General features: G+C 39.3%; 1 protein-coding gene across 3 annotated transcripts in view; it reads left to right on the top strand.

Moving 5' to 3' along the window:
• Positions 1 to 19,135, top strand: part of RAVER2 (ribonucleoprotein, PTB binding 2) — a 95,723-nt gene that overhangs the window by 52,376 nt on the left and 24,212 nt on the right. For all 3 annotated transcript variants that reach the window (XM_033916287.1, XM_033916286.1, XM_033916285.1), the window contains exons 7-9: positions 8,816 to 8,920; positions 9,036 to 9,138; positions 16,307 to 16,539. In XM_033916287.1, the coding sequence (XP_033772178.1) occupies positions 8,816 to 8,920; positions 9,036 to 9,138; positions 16,307 to 16,539 (441 nt within the window). The remainder of the gene's footprint in view (positions 1 to 8,815; positions 8,921 to 9,035; positions 9,139 to 16,306; positions 16,540 to 19,135) is intronic.

The raw sequence follows: 19,135 nt of genomic DNA, 5'->3' as shown, positions 1-19,135 counted from the left end.
TGAGATCTAATCATGTATATTATCATAGAATATTGGTTAAAATTTAATGATAAATAAGATGGATATAAAAATTTATTCTATGAATGTCAATGGTTTAAATCATCCTATTAAGAAAAAGAAAATATTATCGTTCCTTAAAAATCAAAATGCGGATATCTACTTCATACAAGAGACCCATCTTTCTGAAACTGAATCTAAAAAATTATCTGGGGGTTGGATTTCTAAATGTTTATTTGCACCGGCTTTAAAGAAAAAAGCTGGAGTGGCTATTCTGATAAACAAAAAATGCAATGCGAATTTCAAATTAATAAATTATGACCCCTTAGGTAGATGGGTGCATGTCGAAATGGATCTGGGAAATACAACCATGAATTTATTCAATTTATATGCTCCTAATACGAATCAAATGGAGTTTTTCAAACAAATTCAACAATTACTTTTACCACTGGCTACATCTAATTTAATAGTAGCAGGAGATTTCAATGCTGTAATGGATCCAATTTTGGATAAAAAACCAAGTAGAATTATGAAATCATTAGGCTTAGATAATTTGATTCAATCTTGTGATTTAGTAGATATATGGCGTATTCTTCATTTTAATGATCAGGAATTTTCTTTTTGTTCTCAGGTCCACAAATCCTTTTCACGAATTGATTATATATTTGTTTCTAATAACCTAGCGCAGCGTGTGATAAAAGCAGTTATAGATCCTATTATAATTTCGGATCATGCTGGTGTGTGGATTAATCTTCAAAATTATGATATTGAACATTTAAATTCAATTTAGAGATTTAATAATATTTTTTTAGCGGATTCAAATTTTCTCGAAGAATTTAAATTAAAAATACAAGAATTTTTTCAAATTAATGATTCAGATAATATTAATGCTGAGATTTTATGGGACGCTTTTAAAGCAACAATGAGAGGGAATATTATTTCATACTCAGCATATATTAATAAACAACATAAAAAACAATTTTTTGAATTAGGAAAACAAATTAAATTATTAGAAAATAAATTAATTGAAAAATGGGAAAATAAAACATTACAAGATTTATTAAAATTAAAAGTTAAATATAATGAGATTTCTTCTCAATTTGTGAGAAAAGATTTATTTAATAGACAAGTTCAATTTTACGGAAATTCAAATAAAGCTGGAAAATTATTGGCAAATTTCCTTAAAGCAAAAAAAAGAAAATCCAAGATTATTGCAATTAAAGATATACAAGGTAATACACACACTAACAATAAAGACATTTTAAGACAATTTCTTGATTTTTATAAAGATTTATATTCTTCTGAATCTTATAAAAATAAAGAACAAGATGGACAAAAATTTTTAAATTCATTTATTGGACCAAATGTTCCAGATCATATAAAAAGAAGTTTAGAAGAACCTATATCTTTAAAAGAAATAGAATCAGCATTGAAGTCTCTTAGAGTTGGATCCGCTCCGGGTGGTGATGGTTATACGGTTGAATTTTATAAATCATTTCAAAACATTATTTTACCATATCTATTAAAATTGTATCAATATCAAATGAATAATGGAAATATATCAGGTACTATGGCTGATTCATTAATTATTGTCTTACCAAAACCAAACAAAGATCCTACCTTGGTTTCAAATTACAGGCCTATTTCCTTATTAAATGTAGATGGTAAATTAATTTCTAAAGTACTAGCAATAAGATTGGCAAAAGCTCTTCCTTTCATTATTGATGTACATCAAACAGGATTTATTGCTAAAAGACACTCATCACATAACACCAGATTAGCATTTCACTCTTTAAATTTAGCAAAAAATATGAATGATCCAACTTTTATGCTATCTTTGGATGCAGAAAAAGCATTTGATAGAGTAGAATGGAAATTTATGTATCAATCTCTAGAATGGTTTGGAATAGGACCCGGTTTTATTAAAATGATTCAGACATTGTATAGCTCTCCTGGTGCAAGATTATATATAAATAACAAATTATCAGATAAATTTAATTTGCAAAGGGGAGTTAGACAAGGATGTCCTTTGTCTCCCTTACTTTTTGATATTGTTCTAGAACCCTTGTTAATTGCAATTAATCAAACTAAGGAGATAAGGGGAATCCCATTTTCTTACTGGGAATATAAACTTTCTGCATATGCAGATGATATCTTATTATATTTGAGAGAACCGGGGATTACTATTCCAAATTTACTTAATCTTCTAGAGGAATTTGGAAAATTCTCTGGATATAAAATTAATTGGAGTAAATCAGAAATTCTTCCAATTAATGTTCACTGCACCAAAGGATTATTTGATTCATATTCATTTATTTGGAAAGAGGAAGGATTAAAATATTTAGGAATTATGATCAAAAATACAATTGATGATACAGTCAAAGAAAATGAAAAACTTTTATTGAAAAAAATTACAGAAATGTGTGAACAATGGAATCCTTTACATCTTTCATGGTGGGGAAGAATTCAAACAATTAAAATGATGATATTGCCTGTAGTTTGTTATCAAATGAGTATGATACCAATATTTTTTCAGGGGTCCTTTTATAAAAAATTAAACAATATTATTACAAAATTTGTTTGGTTTGGGAAAAGACCCAGAATTGCTTTAGTATCTTTACAAAGACCAATTATGGAGGGAGGGGTAAATTTTCCAAATTTTTATAGGTACCATCAAGCCTATATTCTAAGACAGGGTATGTATTGGATCCTCCCAGATCTCATGGAGAATGTACCAGATTGGCTATATTTAGAATGGCGGCTCCTGTTCCCATTACATTTAGATCATTTAATTAGTATAACAATGCCCAGAAGATACAAAGAAAACAGAATACTATTAGACACTTGGAAAACATTAAGATATATAAATAACCTATCACCAGATCCAATTTGTAAATCACTAAATCAATCTATTTGGGTAAACTCCAGGATCAAAATTGGCGGATTTAAGATCGTCTGGAAACAATGGATAAGTGCAGGTATACGAACATTAAATGATGTCATTTCAGAAGGTTCACTGCTTAGTTTTTCACAATTGCAAAATAAATTTGGTTTAAATAAATCACAATATTTTAAATGGATGCAATTGAAGCAGGCCATTCAGGTAGGGTTCCCTGAATGGAAAAATCTTAATACTCAATATAGTCTGCAGGTTTTATGTTTCCAGGCGGATTTCTTGGGTCACCAAGCCGCAAAATGGTACAAATTGATATATGGATTTTTAAATAAAAAAAAGAAAACTGGTCTTAAGGATATTTGGAGTATTGAGATTGGACAGACAATTTCTGCGTCTCAATGGCCATGATTTTGGTCCTGGAGATTAAGATCTACAAAGTCAGCATCTATGAGTCAAACATGGATGTTTTTATTACATAGAGTGTTATGGACCCCTACGCGCTTGCAAAAGATAGATAATACTAGATCCAATAGATGCTGGCATTGTAAAATAGAAATAGGGACGTTAGATCATCTAATTTTTTTTTGTCCCTGTGTAAATGCCTTTTGGAATATGATTTGGCCCCAAATTAACAAATTACTAGAAAATCATGTAGGACTCTCATATGACACTGTATTATTTGGAACTGCAATGAGAACTCAGAGTCCGATCTCAGTAAACAATAATAAACTACTATTAATATTGACAGGAGTCGCCATGCAACAAATAACTCAGAATTGGAAAGACTATACCAAATTAAATTATACGTTCTGGTGGAACTCTGTCTGTCATATATACAAAATGGAAAAAGTAATAGCATTACAACACGGGAACATTCATAATTTCAATAAAATTTGGCAACCATTGACTAATTATTCTAATGATTAGATTTCTTAGCACAATTATAATACTTATATAGAAAAGGGGAGGGACATGTATAATTTTTAGAATCATTAATTGGAAAAAGGGGAGGGATGTATAACTTTTGATTATATATAATATATACTGTTTATAAATTAAGTTGTATTAATGATAGATACAATGATATATAGTAATTAATTATATCACTTGAATTTCAAACATTGTAAAAATTGAAAAATTCAATAAATAAAATTAAAAAAAAAAAAGTAATACCGTCAAAACTACTTTCTACAGATTACGTAGGATTAGGTCAATTTCAAAATTTCTATGCCCAAAATCATTAAATATTCTCATTCATTCCTTAGTAATATCCAAATTAGATTACTGTAATGCTCTTTTTAAAGGCATATCATTAACTGAACTCAAACGTTTACAAATAATCCAAAATGTTTCCATAAAACTCATTACCAAATCCAGAAAATTCGACCATGTTACGCCTCTCTTAAAAAACGCACATTGGCTTCCTGTTATCCATAGGATAACATACAAACTTTGTTTGCTTACTTTCAAGTCTCTACTGTATAAGACTCCTGCATTCATATATAAATTACTAATACCATATCACCCAACCAGAACCTTAAGATCTATTGATCAGAACTTACTGACTGTTCCATCACTGAAAATTATAAACACCAGACGGCAGTTTATATTTTCAGTAACAGCACCACAGACCTGGAATGCTCTTCCAATTTTTTTACGAAACGAGCAAGACTTGGTAAAATTTAAAAGTAATTTAAAAACATTTCTTTTTAATGATGCTTTTAATACTTAATTTAATTATTACTTAATCAGTAATTTTAAAAGTTTACACCTTACTATTTAAATGTTTTCCCTATTATGTTTTTCCTTTGTGTCGCTTTTCCTTAACAAATGTATTTCAATACCCTTCTTACCTTATGTAATGCAAATATGTATTTCCCAACATAATTATTTATAGTTTGTACTGTTTGTTTTTTATTGACTATTGTTTTAATATGTACATCGCTTTGAATTTGATTAAGCGATTAATTAAGAAAAATAATAAACTTGAAACTTGTAATGGACCCTGAAACGTCAGCTAGGCTGTCTTTCAGGTTAGGCCCTGAACAGCACAATGTCTTGCTGACAGAAAACCTTACTGCAATTTAGTTTAAAAAAAAAAAAAAATGCCCCTTAGATTGTAAGCCCTCCAGGGACAGGGAAATGTACTTGAATATAATTCACATTGAGCTACTAGTGAAAAGGTATGAGCTAAATGATATAAATAACGAGCATTTATACACTTGCCCAGATATGCCATGTCAACGGCAGGCGTAAGTCGGAGTGCCTAAATGTAGGTGCATTGATGCAATTTGTGCTAGTATTCTGTAATAGAAATTTGGCACCCAAATGCTATTGTAGAACTAGTGCTCGGCTTGTAGAATCTAGGCACCTAATTTATGGCGCCCAGTTACAGAATGTCCTCCATAGTTTTATATTCCAGTTGTGGTGTTTTCGAAAACTGATGAAAACAAAATAATAAAATTTCACTACAAAATTTTTTTTTGAATTCTTTATTTATAATTTTAATAATTGACAATAATTACAAGTCAATAAAAGAAAACATGCAGTGCAAATTGAAATTAAATCAAAATTCCAAACAGCTAAGGAATATCAAAATATACATCGCATTATTAGTCCACAATTTTGGAGACGAGGCTAATGAAAAAGACTGAAATAAGTCATCAAGGCAATTAGTATAAGGCAAAAAGATAGGCGTTTTGAGTGCTCTTGAACCAATATGTTGAGCTTAACAAGAGAACAAGGCAGCTCATAAAGACTCTCTATCAGAAATAAATTTACATAAATGCTGTGGATCATAAAATACATATCTATTCCCCCCATATGTCAAAACGCATTTACAGGGATATCTTAGGACAAAGGTCGCCCCTAGCTGAACAGCCTGTGGTCTCAATATTAAGAATTGTTTTCTTCTTTTCTGGGTCGAGCGAGATACATCAGGGTACATCCTAATTATATTTGTCATGAATGGAACATCTCTATGCTTAAAAAACATTTTAAGCAGCCAATCCCTGTCTGAGTCAATTGCAAACTGTACTATTAAGGTAGCAGGGACCTGATTTTCCGTATCCGACCTCTCTAGAAAATGTGTTAAATCCAAACTATCAACAGATAAATTCTGTTGATTTGGATTTTGAGATTTAACTCTTGTTGGCAGGTAATATATTTTTGTGAGAGGTGGGTATGAAGTTTCTGGTACCTTCAAAATTTCTAACAAATATTTTTTAAACATAGCTAGGGCAGTTATTGTTTGTACTTTAGGAAAATTAATAATCCGAAGATTACATCTTCTAACAGAATTTTCCAACATTTCTTGTTTAAAGTGCAAACTAGCACTGTCCTTAATCCAAGTCTGGGCTTGTACTTCCAAAGTTTTTACTTTAGGTTCAATGTCACTCATTTTATTTTCCAGGCTTGTAACTTTATCCTTTAGTTCCAAATTTTCCGATATAACAGTATTGCAGCTCAAAGATAATTGCTGAATTTGACTCCCCAGTAAAGTTTGCATACTAGATATGGCCTCCCATATGGATTCCATCGTAATCACCTTGGGCCTTTGCAAGGGAACAATCTCAGTTCCAGGAATCCCTGCAATGCCCATTGAACTAGATACCACTTCATTTATCAAAAGAGTTTCTTGGGCTACTGAAATACCTGTAGCCATCAGTGAACTTGAAGAGTCTCCTCGGGCTTGCTGTGAACTCCTCACCGCTTGCTGTGATCTTGGAAGCTCCTCCTCCCCCCCTCCAGGGTTAGTCCTCCCAAACAGAGAGGACAGCAAGAGGGCATCTCGAGCCGGTGAGTCAACAATCGACTCCTCCGTCGCAGCGGGACAGCAAGGCGGTCTTCGCTCATCCGGGGACAGAATGACAGCCTCAAAGGAGAGATCCCACACCTCAGCCTGTGCAGTCTCTCCAGCCGTGGCACCCTCCGGTTGTAACGTTCGTGAGCCGCGTTCTACAAAGACATCCATCGGACCCAATGGTGCTGCTGCCTCAACGGGGAACACCCGAAGTTTAGACTTTCTTTTTACCATAACTCTAGGAAATCCACACGATGAGCACGACGGCGTCTCCGCAGCTACTCCCAATCCGCCATCTTAGGTAAGCTCCGCCTCCGGGTTCTTCACTACAAAATTTCACCACCTCCATATTCTAGAAAAAACAGGTCTTAAAGTTTCCTGACTACTAAATAAGCATAGTGCATTTGATTCCTGTAGATAAAACGTGCCAGAAAGGGGATCCTGCCACTGAAAAAAACAGTATTCCGGACAGTCAAAAGCTTGGTTGGCTTACAGGAGAGACAAACTAGTCTCCTGGTTTCCAAAGAATGAGATGTAAACAAAGGAACATTCATTTTCAACAAATATTCATTCATTCAGTTTTCTATACCGTTCTCCCGGGAGAGCTCAGAATGGTTTATGTGAATTTATTCAGGTATTAAAGCATTTTAACTTGTCTGTCCCAGCAGGCTCACAATCTATCTAATGTACCTGGGGCAATAGGGGGGGGATTAAGTGAACTGCCCGGAGTCGCAAGGAGCAGCGTGGATTTGAACCTCCGGGTGCTGGCCTAATGTACTGGTGCCCACCATTAGGACGCCTAAGTCAAGTTAGGTGCTGCTAGGTATGATTCTGTAAATCAAAGTTTATACTTAAAATTAGCATGTAGTCATAAATAAAGTCAAACATTTAATAACAAAACACAGCAAATGACTTACTAGAAACAGTTGGGTAAGCAGGGAGAACTACAATATTGCTTAGAAAAGAAACAATTAGGACAAAAACAATAGGTAGGATTTAAAAAAAAAAAAATGGCGCCTAGCAGTTGATTGACAACCATGCCCAACATGATACCATTTATAGAATCAGGCCTTAAATGCTAAACGACCTACACAGTGATTAAATTATAACTAAGAATGATGCCTAAAAAGGGGCAGATGAACATTTTTCTTGCCAAACCCTTCCAATTTGCTATTTTCGAAACCTGTTTTCTAAACTGATATGCATGCTGTTTATCCACAGTTTGTCTAAATCCCAAGGGGGTGTGTTAAGAGGTGAGGTGTGGTGTGGGCAGGACTGGGACAGACTTATGACCTGGACATTTTACTGCCATATTTGAACATTTAAGAGTACGGCCAGGGTACCTTTTTAACAATGAATAAGTGCCAAAAAGGTGCCCAAACTGATAAGATGACCACCACTGGAGAGATTTGGTTACTGACCTCCTTCCACCCCCCAAAGATGTGAATGAAACGGTATATATTTGCCTATATGCCAGCTTCAGATGTTATGGCCAGTCCTAGTAGAGCAGCCTGATAAGTGATGCAGTCCACCATAGAGGTAGGGACTCGGGCTCATACTCTACTCTAACCACTACCCTTATAGTGGAATATGTGAGCCTTCCAAACCCCATCCTAATTCCACTGTACCCATGTATAAGTGTCACCTGCAGATATAAGGGTTATTGTTGTGTGTACTGTGGATTTTGGGTGGGGTTTGGAGGACTCATCATAAGGGGGCTATAATGAAATGTGTACCTGTAATGTAGTTGCTTCCAGGGGCAGAGTGGAAGCATACATGTGAACGTTTACACGGTTTTATACCGATTTCGCAACATATAAATATGCGTAGGCATGCTATTGGGACTAGTTCTGGTACCAAGGCAACTGTTTTGCTTTCATAAAATAGGCACCTTTTCAAAAACCTTGAGCTCATAAGCTGACTGCTCCTTTGTCAGTTTGTCATTCCCTTTTCTTTGCATGTGAATGTTTTGATCTTTGGCAATGTTGTCCACCCTAGATTTAGAAAATGGTACGTAAAATTGTGCTGTCTTTTGAGTAACAGTTTAAAGACCATGCAGGATACTGCTTTCCTCTTTCTTATGCTCCTTAATGAAACATTTCTTCCTCTGAATTTTACAGAAGTTGGATCTGGGCAATGCATGTAACCACTTGCTGCAAAGTGTCACCCAGTTATATATGGCACAACAGCAGCTTCTGAAGATAAAGAGCAACCAGACCAACAGTGTAAGAAGAGCCAAGCAGCTTTTTTTTTTTTCCAGTTTTTATGAGAAATCAAGATAAACTGTTGAGAAATGCGAGGATGTAAGCACTCACGCACACTCTTCTTACTCTTCATTAGAAACCTGGCTTACTTGGGGAAGCCCCAGCAACCTTATTGGGATTAGCCGGTTCAGCACCTGCAGTGAATGCAGAGATGGCACACTGGACAGAGGCACAACAAGGTATTGGTGAAAATAGAATATCTTGGGGGGGCTTAAACATTTTGGCACCTAGTGCCCACTGCTGTGATTCAAGCTGCACCAAAGAAAAGATGGGATGACCAGTGTAAAGCATGACAAGGAAACGATTTGAGAGAGTAAACAAAAGCAAAGAAAAAAAATGTAGAAGGGGGAAGATTATAAGAAGTGAAATATCATTTCTTCAAGGACAAGCAGGCCTTGGTAATCTTACATGTGGGGTGACACATCCACTGAGCCCCGAGTGCCGATGCTTAGAAGCATACGTATAGCTTTAAATCTTGAAGTCAAGGAGTTCCACTGTGCATGCATGGATGCCTTTCCATTGCACTCACATGCACAATACCAGCAGTCTATTTTTATCCGCAACTGAGAGGCAGATTTTCATTGTGGGGTACCTTCCCTAAATATTGTTTTCTTCATTTCGTCTTCAGGCATTTCTTGTTTAACTCTTTCCTTCAAGGTTTGGGTGTTTTTTTGTTTTTGTTTTTTTTTTGTGGGGTGGTTGGTTTTTTTTGTTTGTTTGTTTTGTTTTCCTCAGCTCACAGGCCCTGTTAGGCCTAAGCGTCAGTCGGGACCTTCCCTTTTCTTCATTTTTACAATGTGTCCCTTTTTTCACCATCAAGTCGTTTGATTTAGCCACAGCTGATTTTCCTTCCATGTCATTGAAAGTTCCCAGTGGCTTCAAACATGCCCAATACAATCAGACCATCTCTGCTTCTGACACACATTCCTGGCATATTCAGTGTCGGGGGTCAAATCACAACCATTTAAACTGTCTTATTTGCTTGTGTATGCAGAAAAGAACACAGAAATCCAGTGAGACTCGGAAACAGAAAATTTTTGGAGCCATGTCTCGCTAGTTGATGTCTGCATCAGTAACGGCATCAGAGTTGCTCCTGCATTGACATCGATGTTTGCACCTAAATCATCGATGTTTGCACCTAAATCATCAGCAAGACCCTCATGGTGTAGAGACATATCTTCCACTGGGCTGCGCTGTGCATCAAGTGAGCTGCTGGCCCACAATATCATTGGCAGTCTCTTTCCACCCCCACCCCACCCCCCTCCAGCCCCTCCCCCCAGGTACCTTTTTTAAATTGCGCTTTATAGACAGAAGCTTTCTGTGCTCCTGCCCTTCCCTCCGTAAACCGCTGCCTCCTGATGTCTTCCTTCCTGCAGAGCGGTGCAGAAGGCAGGCACGAGCTTTTTGCGGCCTGCCTGGTCCCGCACTGTACTCTGAATAGCTTCTCATCCCGCGAGAACTGACAGAAGCTATTCTGAGAGCAGCGCGGGACCAGGCAGGCCACAAAAAGCTCGCACCTGCCTTCTGCACCACTCTGCAGCTGAAGAAAGCCATCAGGAGGCAGCGGTTTATGGCGGGAAGGACAGGAGAAAGGTAAGCTCCTGCTGATAAAGCGCAATTAAAAAAGGTACCGGGGGGAGGGGGGGTATATTTGCTCCATAAGACACACCCTAGATCTCGAGGAGGAAAACAAGAAGAAAAAATTCTGAACCAAATTCTCCCTGCCAGGCTCTGCACCCTGTCCCTCCTCTGGTTAGTACCAGCCGACTAACAATTTTTTACACCCCCTATATTTTTTTAATCCCTCTCCCCAAACTTTCATTTGTATTTATACATGCACAAACCGCAGTAGCCCAGTACTGCTCTCGCCCTTCATTTTACAAAACCCAGAACTCTGGGGTACTGGGAAACTCTGGCCTTGTGGAGCTATGCCTTTGCGTATGTGCTTCTTTTTTTTTTTTTTTTTTCATCTTTCCTCCTGCTCATGACTCTTGACACGGCAAATGAGGGGGAGGGGAGGTGGTAACTTGGGCGAGGGTCCCGAAGCAGAACAAGACACCTGCTGCTCATGCACCGGTGACTAAAGCTTTACTGCGCCTCGCGCTCGCAGAAGGCTGGCACGCAACATGCGCGGACTAGGACACAGCTCAAGGGTTGGGACGGCAACGCCATGACCCAGCACCTCAGGAACAGTTCACTTCTACCCGCCTCCATTGGCTGCAGAGACGAAAGGCACAGAGATGGGAGGTGGCTGAGCCTCCTCTATTTACCAAGCTTCTGGTCTGGAAAATGGTGATGCGAGGGGAGCCTGGTGCGAGGAGTGCAGATCAGGAAGGAAGAGAGCCGGGGGAAGCAGTGTACGAGCAGAAAGTGAAAAAGGAGTTTAGTAATGCAGTGTAGGCTGCCAGGGTAAGGGTGAAGAGTAGGTATTGGTCCTTTTGGGTTTATTACTAATATCGGCATAGTTTGCTTATTTTTCTTTGGGGGGGTGTTTTAAAAAGGTACAGGAGTGGTAAAAATTTGTATTTTCGCTGCATAAGACATTGTGACATTTCCACCCACTTTTTGGGGGAAAAAAATACATCTTATGGAACAAAAAATACAGTAACACTCCGTTGCGCCATGTAAACTGCTTTGATTGTGTAAACCACCTAGAAAAAGCTGTTTGAAGTCACATCCCCTCCACCCCTTTACCCTTCAGCTCAGAGTCGGTGAGCTTCAGGCCTTAGTAGTGGATCCACCTTACATTAATTCATCACAATAAACTACGCCTGCTTCAAGTAATTACCATTTTATTTTTTCCCTGGCTCCTAAAAATTAGGCTGCTGCTTAACAGTTCTATTAATAATTTTATTTTCCTGTTTATTTGAGCAAGCTGAGTATATTCTTTTTTTTTTGCCAAAACATAAACTGAATTGCAGTAGAGTTTACATAACCAGTTAGTTGGAAGAGTTCTTGCAGAAGTGGCCTGTTACTTGTCGGGAGTGGAGGACACATGGACTCTGCACAGCATTTTAGAAGCTAGCTGGGCTCTTGATAATACTGAGACCTGAGTAGGAGGATTTGCACTGCTGGAATAATTTCTCAACTTGGTCCTGGAGTACCCCCTTGCCTGTTGGGTTTTTAGGCTGTCCACAATGAATATGCATGGAAGAAATTTGCATATAATGGAGGCAGTGTATGCAAATCAAGTTTATACATATTCATTATAGATATCCTAAAAACCTGACAGGCAAGGGGGTACTCCAGGACCGAGTTGAGAAAAACACTGCTTTAAAGGGTCCAGTTTAAACAGAACACCTTCCTTTCTATACCTCAGTGAGTGGGTGGAGCAGAGAAGATTGAAGGATTGGACAAAATAAACATCTTCACATCCTCTGGTTTTCATTCTAGTGGATATTGACAAAATAATCATGTTCATTACATGCACTAAACAGACCTGTTGTACTGATACGTATTACAGTTATGTATTAGCTGGCCCATTGGTCAAAAGTGCAATTAGAGTATCAACAGCTGTTTTTATTGAGTAAATAGCTTATTTTTTCATCCTCTCATCTTAAAAAAACAATCCCTGCAACATTGTTCTGTACAGGTATGAGCATCTAGAGAAATCTTTTTTTTTTTTTTTTTTTCCAAATCTTTATTCATTTTAACATATTGTCTTTTGATTTTGCCAAGTGTGAAAAAGATCTACAAACCAGCTTGTAGGTAATAATACGGACTAGCGTTTGAGTTAACTTTTTCTTCAGGTCAGTAAACTCTCCCCCCCCCAAAAAAAAAAAAAAAGCAGTGCAGTTAAAAACTAGTGGGTTTAAATAGTACAGACATGGAGGCTAATGTATTTAACACATGAAAAATTTCACAGGTTGGTGACTATTTCTTACAAAATGTTGTTTTGGATGCAAGCGAAACCTGAATGACATCTTTAATTTGACACAGCTGAGAACTTTATGCATTCTCAGTTATGGCAATACATAAAGTGCCTTCTGTGTGGCAGTAGCTTTCACTTAAAGGGCTCCTGTCGTGGCGCTTTCAACATAAAATAGTGCAGAACTCCTTGGTGACTGGTGTTTTCACTCATTTACTCTGTCACTCTCACACGCTCGCTCACTCACTCATAAGATACAGTAGTATGTATAAGAAGGCATGGCTGAGGTTTGCTGCTACAGTATAATCTGTATATATAACGGAACCTCGCCTATAGCGGACGAGGCCCGCTGATCCCGGCCGTGCGCCATTATAAACATACAGAAAATCATCGCATATAACGGACTTTCGGATATAACGGACAACCAATTTGGTCCCCAGAGCCGCTTTTAGCTATAGTTTTCTTCGGCTGTAACGGAAATGCAGGCTCCGCCTACAAGACGCGTGGCATACCAGTGATATAGTATCAAAATACAACCCAGAAGAAAATGACAAGAGTATTTTTCTTTCCAGTACAGTATGACATAATACTTTAGAACATATTTTAGTTTTCTGGTTTTGTAATCATTTCGTGCCATACCAATGTTTTGCTGAGTTTTGTTCTTGATGTTGCTGATATGTTTGTGCAGTGACTGTTGTTCATTGATTGAGCGTTGTTTCAAGTTGACTGGAAGAGTGTCACCAGTGGGGTGCTGCAGGGCTCGGTGCTTGGACCCGTGCTCTTCAACATCTTTATAAACGATCTGGACATTGGTACGACGAGTGAGGTGATTAAATTTGCGGACAATACGAAGTTATTCAGAGTAGTGAAGACACAGGGGGATTGCGAAGAGCTACAAAGTGACATAAGCTCGAGAAATGGGCATCGACATGACAAATGAGGTTCAATGTGGATAAGTGTCTAATGCATGAATACAGGATGTCCAGGGCGATACTTGGAGAGACCTCCCAGGAAAGAGACTTGGGAGTTCTGATCGACAAGTCGATGAAGCCGTCTGCACAATGCGCTGTGGTGGCAAAAAGGGCAAACAGAATGCTAGGAATGATAAAGAAGGGGATGACGAACAGATCGGAGAAGGTTATCATGCTGCTGTACCAGGCCATGGTGCACTCTCACCTGGAGTGCTGCATCCTGCACTGGTCGCCGTACATAAAGAAGGACACAGTACTACTCGAAAGGGTCCAGAGAAGAGCGACTAAAATGGTTAAGGGGCTGGAGGAGTTGCCGTACAGTGAGATTAGAAAATCTGGGCTTGTTCTCTCTTGAAAAGAAGAGATTGAGAGGGGACATGATCGAAACATTCAAGGTACTGAAGGGAATAGACTTGGTAGATAAGGACATGTTGTTCACTCTCTCCAAGGTGGGGAGAACGAGAGAGCACTCTCTAAAGTTGAAAGGGGATAGATTCCGTGCAAATGTAAGGAAGTTCTTCTTCACCCAGAGAGTGGTGGAGAGCTGGAACGCTCTTCCGGAATCTGTTGTAGGGGAAAAAACCCTTCAGGGTTGCAAGACTAAGCTGGACAAGTTCCTGCTAAACTGGGATGTACGCAGGTGAGGCTGGACTCATTAAGAGCACTGGTCTTTGACTTGGGGGCCGCCGCGTGAGTGTACTGCTGGGCAGGATGGACCACTGGTCTGACCCAGTAGCGGCAATTCTTGTTCTTTAAAAAAATGCAGCTCTGGATATAACGGACTGTTTTTCCAGGTCCCTTGAAGTCCGTTATAACGAGATTAATACTGTACCTTATGCAGTCCTATACTTTGTATTAGGATGAGAGAAAGAAGGAACAGTTCCAATAAACTATAAGGCAGTTTTGGGTGTGGTTTAAAAAATATATATTTGTGAAAATTTGCCCTCTGATAGGAATTTACCATGAATGTCCAGGACACTGTACTACTACTACTACTGCTGCTGCTGCCGCCACTGTATTTTATGTACTTTATTTAGAAGTTTAAATGGAAATGTCTCCATAAAAAAATGTATTAAGAATTTACCACAGCAAACATACAGGCACTTGCACAACTTAAAACCAAATCATAATATCTGCTAGACCCTCTCTGATGTGAGCTGCAGCTTTAAACAGCAACTCCTAACTTGTGTCTTTGTATAGTAAGCTCGCAGTGTGTCTTTAAATAGATAATTTCCAGTTAACAGTTAAAATACTTCAAGTAAACTTTTCCAAGTACAATTTCCAGACAGACCTTACAATTTCCTTCATGGGATTCTTATCTTAGTTTATATGCCTTAACTTGTACAGCACTAAGGCACAATTTTGACTACGGTATTGCTTCACCTGGGTCCTCTGGTCTGCAATACATACCCAACCTTCTTACAGCTCTCTGGCAACACTGTAAACAAGTCATTTTCTTGTGGAGTTTTTATTTTTTTTTATGCCTGTGATATAGAAGTGAGCAGCTAAAAATCTGTGGTGTTTGCTGTCTCTTTGAAAGTTGTTATGAGGCTTTTTTTTTTTCTCTACTGTTTGTTAAATATTGCTCTCTATATAGTGAACCCACCTCTGGCTAGTAAGATTTTTGGTTAATTGGAAGATTGTACTGTTACTAAATATTTATTTCTCGTGTGACTTCTCTCTGGGACAGATGTTTAGATATAACCATAGTAATAGCTTCTGCCTGAGATAGTTTGATACTAGCTTATAAGAGGGTGAAATAATTTCTAAAACAGTGATTTAACAATTTTATGAATTATTTAGGGCAGGGTGGAACTATTAAGTTTTTGTTTCTTTCTATGCTGCACAAAGATACAGCTCTCTTTCTAAGATTATATGACTAATGTTGAATTAAAAGTAAATCCAGATGAGATTAATGAATTGTTTTTCTGCAAACCCATTACTGGCATTAGCAGCAAAACTCATTTTTACCAGTCCTGCTTTACTGGAAACCAGATCAAGAAAGACTAACCCTCTCTTCCACAAAGCCACGCTAGTGGTTGCCACATGGCAACATCCCCGAAGCCCTTTAAATCTCTATGGGCTTTGGGGCCATTACCACACGGCTTTGTAGAAGAGGGGAGTAAATCAGTGTCTTGCAAACTTTTCCAAGCTGCGGCACACTAAAGTCTGGGCCGATTCTGGAAGGCCTCCGGGTATGCATGGACATTGACGTGATGATGTCACATGCATATATGACATCACATCGATGCCTACGCATGTGCTGAGGCCCTCTAGATGGGGCCCTGCTATTACAAGAGGAGAAGAGATGCTGGTGCTGGCTGACTGCCTACAGGACGTGGCTCTTGCTGCGAGAGGCATGTCCTGTAGACGGTCAGCCTGCACCAGCCCCTCTCTTCACTGGCATCTCACAGCACACCCAGAATCTCACCACAGCACACAGTTTGTGATATACTGGATTAAATATTGTTTAACAGAAGGAATTTTTTCTTTTATGGTTTATTGTAGCAACTAGTCTGACATCTGCTTCAAATCCAGCAGCAGCAATGGATATGATGAACTTTTATCCCAGCCAGCCTGTGCCAGGACTGTCGCAGAATAAGCCATCAACAGCAGCAGAGGAAACTGTTCCAGGGTCACTGACTTACTTCCAGAGTTTCTCAAATTTTCCTGCTGGAGCCTTACCCTCTGGGCTTCCTCAGCCTCCAAGTCCGCCCAAAAGCGACAGCTTGAGTTCAGAGGTAAGGAAGAACTGGATATGCTGTTTCACCTGGAAATAAATAACTTCATAGAAACATGATAAAGGCCAAATGGTTCATCTAGTCTGCCCATCCGCAGTAACCATTATCTCTTTCTCTCCAAGAGATCCCATGTGCCTATCCCAGGCCCTTTTGAATTCAGACATAGTCTCTGTCTCCACCACCTCTTCACCATGCATCTACTACCCTTTCTGTAAAAAGTATTTCCTTAGATTACTCCAGAGCCTATCGCTTCTTAACTTCATCCTATGCCCTCTCATTGCAGAGTTTCTTTTCAAATGAGACTCGACTGATGAGCATTTACATTACGTAGGTATTTTTAAAACATCTTTATTATATCTCCCCTCTCCCGCCTTTCCTCCAAAGTATACAGATTGAGATCTTTTAAGTCTATTCCTATACGCCTTATGACAGTGGTCTCAAATTCAAATCCTTTGCAGGGCTACATTTTGGATTTGTAGGTACTTGGAGGGCCTCAGAAAAAATAGTTAATGTCTTATTTAAGAAATGACAGTTTTGCATGAGGTAAAACTCTGTCCTATATAATAAAACCCTAGCCGCGCATGCGCACTCAACCTGCGTGCTTCTGTGATCAGTAGGTCTGTGGCGGCAGAAGTGTGCATGCGCGCATACATCGCTCCTCTCTCCATGGCCGCCAGCGCTGGACTTTCTGCTCTCCACCTCCTCAAACAAGATTAAAAGCCATGGTGTGGGCTCCTCTCACGAGCCGCACCAGCGTCGGGGATCGTGAGAGGCAGGCGGCACTTTTAAACTTAAAAGAAAAACTGTGTGCTTGAATATCAGGTGGTCTGATTATATGGGAGCTGTGGGCAACTTGCATTCCAGTGGCAGCAACTGAGAATTTGTTGTAGTGGTGGAGAGCAGCCCCGCTCCACCCGTTGACCCTCCACAAACCTCGCAGCGTAGGCAGCACTTTAAACACGCTGCTTCGTGCCCTTCTATTGCCGATTTCCTCTGCCGCGTCTCTGATGACATCATCGGAGACAGACGCGGCAGAGGAAATTGGCAGTAGAAGGCCGCGAAGCAGCGTGTTTAAAGTGCTGCCTATGTTGCTGGAGCCGGGCGGTTTGTTGGCGGTGGGAGGGTTAGATGGGAGGGTCAGGAGCAGGCCAGATCGAGCAGGACAATGCAGTAAAAGAAGGGGGAGGGGCCGAAAGGGCAGGCCAGATTGCGGTAAGAGAAGGGAAAGGGGGGTGGGGGAAAATGTTGTTACTGCTGCACAGGGACCTGGAGGGGAAGGGAAATACCGCTGCTGCTTCTGCACAGGAAAGGGGGGGTGGGGATAAGAGGGAAATGCTGTTGCTGCTGCACAGGGAAGTGGGATGGAAATGCTGCTGCACAGGGAAATGGGAAAAGATGACAGACAGACACGGGAGGGAGGGAGACAGAAAGAAAGAAAGACACAGGGGCAGGGAGAGGGGCAGAAAGACAGACAGAGAAAGGGGGCCAGGGAGAGAGAGAGAGTCAGCGGGAGGGAGACAGACAGACATATATTCTAGCACCCGTTAATGTAACGGGTTTAATGACTAGTAGTTCATAAATCTTTCCTTTTGGCTAAATCTTAATAATATTGTAATTTATAGCTAAAGAGACATATGATCAAGAAACTGTTTATTTTACTTTTGTGGTTATGATAAACATACTGAGGGCCTCAAAATAGTACCTGGCAGGTTGCATGTGGCCCCTGGACCGCGAGTTTGAGACCACTGCCTTATGATGATCACATGCCATTTTAGTAGCCTTCCTCTGGACCGACTCCATCCTTTTTATATCTTTTTGAAGGTGCAGCCTCCAGAATTGTGCACAATATTCTAAATGAGGTCTGAGCAAAGTCTTATACAGGGGCATCAATACCACCTTTTTCCTACTGGCCATACTTCTCCCTATGCACCCTAGCATCCTTCTAGCTTTTGCCATTGCCTTTTCGACCTATTTAGCCACCTTTAGATCATAACATACTTTCACACTACAGTTACGCTCCTCTTTTGAGCACAAAAGTTTTCCACCCACTAAACTATACTGTTCCCTCGGGTTTTTGCAGCCAAATGCATGACCTTGCATTTCTTAGTATTCAATTTTAGCTGCCAAATTTCAGACCATTCTTCAAGCTTCGCTAGATCTTTCTTCATGTTGTTCACACCATCTGGGATGTTTACTGTATTGCTGATTTTTGGTATCATCCGCAAAAAGGCAAATCTTTCCCGACAGACCTTCAGCTATAAGATAAGGTTAAAAGAAGGAGGAGCAAAAGGAAAAGATCTGTTTTTGAAGTGAAAGTAGAGCATAAACTAAGAAACCCTGTTAAGCATACTATCATTCCTGTATTTGTCTTTTACCAGGGTAGTGGTCATGGAGAGAGATACAAATGCTGCTGATTGTTATAGAGCAGGGGTCTCAAAGTCCCTCCTTGAGGGCCGCAATCCAGTCAGGTTTTCAGGATTTCCCCAATGAATATGCATGAGATCTATGTGCATGCACTGGTTTCAATGCATATTCATTGGGGAAAACCCGATTGGATTGCGGCCCTCAAGGAGGGACTTTGATATCCCTATTATAG

This window comes from Geotrypetes seraphini, chromosome 12, assembly GCF_902459505.1.
Source record: "Geotrypetes seraphini chromosome 12, aGeoSer1.1, whole genome shotgun sequence".
NCBI lineage: Eukaryota > Metazoa > Chordata > Amphibia > Gymnophiona > Dermophiidae > Geotrypetes > Geotrypetes seraphini.
This window is presented reverse-complemented; position numbering and strand designations above follow the sequence as displayed.